This window comes from Priapulus caudatus, unplaced genomic scaffold, assembly GCF_000485595.1.
Source record: "Priapulus caudatus unplaced genomic scaffold, Priapulus_caudatus-5.0.1 Scaffold167, whole genome shotgun sequence".
NCBI classification, from domain to species: Eukaryota; Metazoa; Priapulida; class Priapulimorpha; order Priapulimorphida; family Priapulidae; genus Priapulus; species Priapulus caudatus.
In genome coordinates, this window is record NW_014577228.1 from 412029 (window position 1) to 419528 (window position 7500).

The 7500-nt window shown below is 45.6% G+C and overlaps 2 protein-coding genes across 2 annotated transcripts in view; one reads left to right on the plus strand and one right to left on the minus strand.

The window, feature by feature from the left end:
• Positions 1-1899, plus strand: part of LOC106806552 (glyoxalase domain-containing protein 4-like) — an 8571-nt gene extending 6672 nt beyond the window's left edge. The window contains exon 9 of the mRNA XM_014808534.1: positions 357-1899. Within this exon, the coding sequence (XP_014664020.1) occupies positions 357-422 (66 nt within the window). The 3' untranslated portion in view covers positions 423-1899. The remainder of the gene's footprint in view (positions 1-356) is intronic.
• Positions 1900-5242: 3343 nt separating this feature from the next.
• Positions 5243-7500, minus strand: part of LOC106806543 (matrilysin-like) — a gene marked incomplete at its 5' end in the record, with an annotated part of 6586 nt that continues 4328 nt past the window's right edge. The window contains one exon of the mRNA XM_014808518.1: positions 5243-5805. Within this exon, the coding sequence (XP_014664004.1) occupies positions 5471-5805 (335 nt within the window). The remainder of the gene's footprint in view (positions 5806-7500) is intronic.

Below are 7500 nucleotides of genomic sequence, written 5' to 3' on the forward strand. Positions count from 1 at the left end.
TACCTACGTTCGTTAACCTTACGTCGTACCTTACGTACGTACTTACGTCTCTACCTTACTACTGTCTGACGTCTCGTCTGTCGTACTACTACGTCTACTACTACTACTACTACTACTACTACTGCTGCTGCTGCTGCTGCTGCTGCTGCTGCTGCTGCTGCTACTACTACTACTACTACTACTGCTGCTGCTGCTACTGCTGCTGCTGCTGCTACTACTGCTGCTGCTACTGCTGCTGTTGCTGCTGCTACTGCTGCTGTCATGCTGTCATGCCTATAGCACGGTGGGCATTGCACTGCATGTCAATTGCAAATTAATTGCTCTTACATTGCTCCTATATTGCTCCTCCATTGCAGGCAATCTTTGCGGACAAGAGCGCTAACTGGTACGCGAAAAAGGGCAAGCAGAAACCGACAGCATAAACTCGTGGCGCCCTCTGTGGTGGGATGGCAAGGCGTGCGGATATGTCGCCCTCATCTGTACAGTTGTGAATTTTAAACTGATTCAAACGATTTGTCTGTGGGCATCCGACCAAAATCCAACCGATAGTTTGATAATCCAGGGACGTGAGACCTCATAGCAGACATTCATAGTCCAAGAGACTGCCCCAAAGAAGAGCGCATTAATTCTAGAAATATGAACCTTATCTCAAAATGTGAATCGTTTCTACTGCAATCCACAGTGTTGGTCTGTGAATTTCATCAATGATAGGCTTTTCTCTTCTTTAAGACAGTCCTATGATTTTAGTTGATGAATAGAATGATATTTGGTATGAGGTTTCGTCTCTGGGTTCTCAAACTATTGACTGAATTTTGGTTGAATGCTTAAAAGATAAATTGGCTGAGTTGTTTTTCAAAAGTCACAACCCATCCGTACGCCGTCATGTACTTACCTGTAGTGGTTGCTTGTTGCTACGACGATTCAAACATCGAGGGTCTGATGGGTCCATAATTTTTCTAGGTTTAATTCAGCACCTTAATTTTGCTCGTTTAAATCTTCGTTATTCTGTAGCGTGTTCGTTAATTGCATTGTTGTTATCGGGTGTTAAATTTTATTTCGATCATTGAGTGTGCTGCTTGCTGGAGTGTTGGTCTGCTAGAGTTTAACAATTGCATTAGGTAACTATTTGTCAGATTTGTTTAGTGATTTTGTGAATTTTAGAAGGTGTAATAGTGACTTTACTAGTATGTGTGCGTTAATTAGAGTGTTAAATTCTGTTTCGGTTGTTGTGTGTGCCGCTCTCTAGATTGTTGGTCTGGTAGGGTTTAACAACAATTGCACCGCGTAGCAAATGGTGACATTTATTACCTCAGGATACCGTAGGATATATTTCCGAACTCAGGCCTAGGCCTCTGTGTTCAGCTCCTGCTTTCTACGTGCTCCCGGTGGAGAAGTGCGGTAGTCGTAGTAGTGAAGACTCTCATTCTGCCACTGACGATCCAGTCGAGCCTCGAATGTTTTTAGGTTAGGTGAGCACACTGTGTTGGCGCTTATTCAGTGCCCTTGTGAGTTTTAGAACGTATATTAACAACTTTCAATGAGTGTCATGCGATTCGTAGATGGGCACCAATCTGTGATATGACTGGGCACAAGCTAGTGCAAGCTACCAAATATTCCCACCGAGCCAGACTGTGACGATTTTGGAGATTTTATTTGCTTTTGCGACTTTTTTTTAAAGTTAATCTCAATTTCTCGTTATTATATAAAGGAAAGATATATTTCAATGGTTTGTAAATATAGAGGTGAATAAATCGTGTAATAGTTTTGCGTGATCACATAGCATAGAAAATTTAATGTAAAACGTATATGTTGTTGTAATGCACTATTTAAACAGCCGTCAATATATCACTAAATGTTTGTAGTGAAAACAATTAAACAACATTTTTATATAACTAAAAATTTCTATTTTTCCAGTTTCAACACTAGACAACATTTCGATATTAGACTGTTAACAATTTACAAGTATAGAATGGCATACTTTACAGTATGACGTCAGGTAACAACAAACAAACAAACAAGGGAAAACCTGAATTAAGATAAAAACAAGAATACTAGTAATAGTATTATAGTAAAGTTAAAGGGCGCAGTGAAGACACTTCAATGATTTCGAATCAATCGGCTTTGATTTCACGTGAATTCAGCTTGCACAGCATATTAAACCCCAAGATATCAGAGACTTCGTGTTTTTTCTCGTGAGTGGAGCGTGCGTTGCCTCATCGATGCATACACACCGCTATATGCAGCGTACATCGAATAAATACCAAGTACTAATAATTACCACGGCTAAGCAGCTTTACCCACAGGCACTTGGAACGCTTCAATAAAAATGTAAAAAAGTAAATAAACACGAAATGAACTCTATTCGCTCTACTCTATTTCGCCTATAATCACCTGTAAATGCCGGTCAAATGCTCATCTGCAACACACAAGTACACCGCACGCACGCCATGTGCACAAACAACATGAATAAGATTTACCTTTATTTTAATTTTATTGAGACGTTTCAAGTGCCTGTGGCTTTACCCGTGTAGCCAATACGCTGTCACTACCACGTGACACGTGGACCGTTTCAATAGCAAAACGATACGTAGATAAACACAAATTGTATTTACTACCAAACTTCACGTTCATGAACTCTGTATCGCCTAATAATTTCGCGTAAATGCCGTTCAAATGCCCCTGCAACTCATGGTCTCACCGCACGTACCGCATCGTGAACAACTCAGTGCAAGACAGAATGCGCTGCAGCCGATTTTCAGTGCAGACGATCATTCATGGTGATCGAGTCGTCTTCTTTACGGACGCATAATTATAATTCCTGTTTCTACGCCATGCACAGAAGCATAATGCAAGCATTGTGTGTGTACGACTCCAAAGCTCCCAGCTTCATCAACCACCTGCATCCACACACACGCGCTTCCTTACTGCACTATATCATCGATGACGGTGTCTAGTAGCATCGTTAGCAGCTATAGGACGCGTTCATTGTAGTCACTGTGCAGACGCTTCATCACCGGTCACAAACACCAGCGATGCTCTTCCGTCAGTTCGATAAAGTTTCGCAGATTAAGCGACCTTGACGAATGTTACATGACATGATTCATCGTCTGCTTGTACACGCGTTCTAAACTTCAGTTTGTTGTCGCGGTAAAAATAATTACCTAACTACTGCTCTTAATTTACTGCTGCCACACGCTAGACGCTATTGCTCACAGCTGAGTGAGTATTTATTTTACAGCATTGCGTTTTTTCTCATTCAGAGCTTCCGCGTTCTGAGAACAATATATATATATTGACAGACAGACAGACAGACAGACAGACAGACAGACAGACAGACAGACAGACAGACAGACAGACAGACAGACAGACAGACAGACAGACAGACAGACAGATAGACAGACAGACGGACGGACGGACGGACGGACAGACGAACGGACGGACGGACGGACAGACAGACAGACAGACATACATACATACAGACAGACAGACAGAGAGACAGAGAGAGAGAAAGAAAGAACGAAAGGAAGAGAAAGAACGCACGTGCGAGAGAGAGAGAGAGGGAGAGAGAGAGAGAGAGAGAGAGAGAGAGAGAGAGAGAGAGAGAGAGAGAGAGAGAGGAGAGAGAGAGAGAGAGAGAGAGAGAGAGAGCGCGCGACGGATTTCATGGTTAAACGCATCGTCTAACAGTAGCTCTCCTGACAAGAGCCAGTCGACCTGCAGGCGAAGCCACCATACGCTCTCAACAACAACACAGATGGAGAAACACAAGAATGGATTTGTCTTCGTATTCGTTGTCTATGACTACATGTACATATATGATCTATACAGAGCGCAAGCGATCTCGCATGCGCACTTAGACGGAGATGCTAGCAACCCCGCGCATACGACTTTACCAGTATATATATTATATATATATATATATATATATATATATATATACGTATACGTATATCATGTGTCTATCTATGTTACACTATCACAGATACGTTAGCATGCTGTGTGCTTTACTGCCCGTATAATCTCTCGGCAGACTATATAAATACACGCGTGATGTGCCAATCAAACAAATCCTTACTAACAGATTGCGCAAGGGTTATCGGCACGTCGTTGTACTAGGGAAATCTAAATAACGTATAACCAACATAATTATACTTGTTTTTTTATTCCTATATTGTGTTAAATTCTAGTGTTCCATGATTTCAGGACTTGACTTCGTTTTGGCCGGTTGAATAGAGCTGGGTTGAGGACATAGGCGTTAGTTCTTCAAAAAACGATTTCCACGCATAGTCCTACATAATCAATAATACATAATAGATATGTATATGTAGATAGAATCTCTATTATGTACTCTTGACATAATTTATGTAGAATTTGCAGAAGTGTTACTTTACAGTGATATAAGAAGGACAAATATTGCTTCGAAGTATATACAGCATCTCTCTTTGGTTGTATATCAAACAGGCTGCTAGGCTAAGCGCTTACAAAATATATAAAAAAATTTGTAAATATTAATATTTTTGTTGAATTCCTAGTTCCTATTCTTTCCTAGTTTCCCTCTCACGTTAAACTCTTTGTTGTGCCGGTCGTTTGCTAGCAAAAGATAGTCAGTATTTTTCATTCCTGCTCACTAGGTAGAGTCACTAGGTGTGGAATTAAGTTTCTTGCTGTTACGCGAGGGACTTTTTATGCAACCCGCGCGTCCCTACATTGGGATGGGAATTGCTAAACACTGGGTTACGAGAGTGTTGTTGAGTTTGTTCTGTATAATCACTCTCGTATTTCCCCGCCTCGCACCCACCACGACTAACCCTCACCTCTATCCCTACCATCCATCTCACCCGTTATTCCTGCAAATCTTGACAAAGACGTTGTTTGTCTGCCTCGCAGGTTCAATAAGAGACATGCGTCTAAACAGAGGAATTGCTCCGACCTGTGATTGGAGGATAAAAAAGACCCCGCCCACTCTCGCCGCATACGCTATGCTATGACGGGTAGGAACGTGTACTAACTATCATATGGAGCGAACGATTTGAGTTACATTTCTATAAATTCTAGCTATTATAGACACATGTCTTAGCCTTAATCTCTGTGAATTTTGAGTCTAAATTGAAGCGCGATTAGTCTAATTAATTAGCAAATATGCACGCGCGGCTATGACCAGTGAAACGAAACGTCACGAATTCTATTTTTATCCTCCAAAAATGGAAAAGTGGGCGGGGTCTATTTTTATCCTCCAATCACAGGTCGGAGCAATTCCTCTGTTTAGACGCATGTAATAAGAGAACGCGCCCATCTATATACACACGTATCGGTCTGTACGCAACGCCCTCTGACGGGCTATATCACATTGCACGGCGTCTCGTCAGATCGCCGCCATATCACTCTCCCACGTGCGCGCCACTAGCGACATCTAGCGTCTTTCAGCCTCCCGTCGATAGCAAGCACACGCATTGCCCTCTGGCGGCCGCGTCTACTTCTTCTTCTTGCCAAAATTAGGTCCACTGTAGCCGATCGGCTGGCGGGCGCCGTGCACGCCGCCCCCTAGCGGTGAACCGCGGCCGAACGCCGGGAAACCCCCGAAGATTTGGAACCCGCCTCCGAAACCGTTTCCGCCGAAGGGGCCGCCGCCGTATCCGCCGCTTCCGAATCCACCTCCGAAGTTGCTGTTGAATCCGGGTCCGTCGTTGTAGTTGACACCGTTGAAGCCACGGTCGTCGAATCCACCGTCACGGTTGTTGCCGTAGTTGGGACGTTCGCCACGGCCGCCACGGCCGCCATCACCGTTACCCTCACACAGCCGGTAATCTGCAACGATAGGAGAGGAGAAACGTGAGCGATAGCGCCTATGTGCGTAACTGTGATGCTAGTAAAGAAGAGAAGAAACAGGAGGAGCGGAAGGGAAAGGGGAAGGGGAAGGGGAAGGGAAAGGGGAAGGGGAAGGGAAAGGGGAAGGGGAAGGGGAAGGGGAAGGCGAAGAAGACAAAGAAGGAGGAGAAGCAGATGATAAAAATGAAGAAGAAGAAGAAAAGGAATAAGAAAATGATGAAATAGAAGAAAAATATAAAGAAGAAGAAGAAGAAGAAGAAAAAGAAGACAATAAAGACGAATATTCGTCATCTCTCCAATAACGAGCTGAATTATTGTCACTGGCTACCAAGGCAACTGCCGCGTGACATCTCTGCGTGTCATCGTCAGCGTACACTCGTCGCCGCCACCCACCCTCCGTTACGAGCGCGTTGCTACTGTCGCTGCAATACACACACACGCACGCACGCACGCACGCACGCGCGCGCCGCGCACACACACACACACAACACACACACACACGCACACACACACGCCCGCACATACACGCACGCACACAAGCACGCACGGTACGCACGCACGCACGCACACACACAACGCACCGCCCACATACACGCACGCACGCACGCACGCACGCACGCACGCAACGCCACACACACGACACACACACACACCGCCGCGGCGCGCCCGCACATACACACACGCACGCACGCACGCAGCACGCACGCACACACACACACCACACACACACACACAGACACACAACACACACGCAACTCTCCCTGCTACAGCTTATAGCCTGCCTACAGCGAGGGAGACGTAAACTTTCACCGCGCGCAGAGAGAGAGTCAATCACGCCCCAAATCCGCGTCGCCCTAGAAACTTACTTTCTACCGGCGCGTGCGATCGCACGCAATCACGCAATCACGCTTTTCTCCTCTGGTCAGCTCAGGTGACCGTAAAACGCCGCTGCATTCTGTGGTCAGCACTGATGGCAGCGCCTAGGTGTCGCGCGTGCACGCCTGCCACATTCACGCGTCGTTACAAACTCGTTCTCGCGCTGGCCGACGCGACCGCAAGCGTGGGACAGAGCGACGGCAAACGATCAAATTACACGTTTACACGTTAAATAGCGCGCTCTGTTCGCGACCCTGTGATATATGTAGCAACACACACTCGCCGAGGCAGCTGATGTGTGGCTGCGCTATAGAGGTCGCACCTGGTGCGTATATGACGTGATAAAGAATAGAGGCGTTCTGATTAATGTTCGGAACCTGTATTATCTCGTATATATTGTAGAGGTATGGCTGGGGGGGGGGGTGCGTCAGACGGGCCGTGTCACTACGGATGTATGCGTTTTACTATCGCCCGTAAATCTTTTGTCGAGTTAGAAAGCGAGTCGTGTGTGTGTGTGTGTGTGCGTGCGTGTGTGTGTGTGGGTGTGTGTGTATGTGTGTGTACGTGTGTGTGCGTGTGCGTGTGTTATGTGTGTGCGCGTGTGTTTGTGTGTGTGTGTGTGTGTGTGTGTGTGGTTGTTGTGTGTGTGTGCGTGTGTGCGTGTGTGTGCACGCGCGTGTAAGTGTGCCTGTCTGTGTGTGCATGTGCGTGCGTGCGCGCGTGCATGCGTGTGTATTATTTATGTATATATACAACTATCAGCTAGATATGCTACACAGTTACGCGTCGCCAGCATGT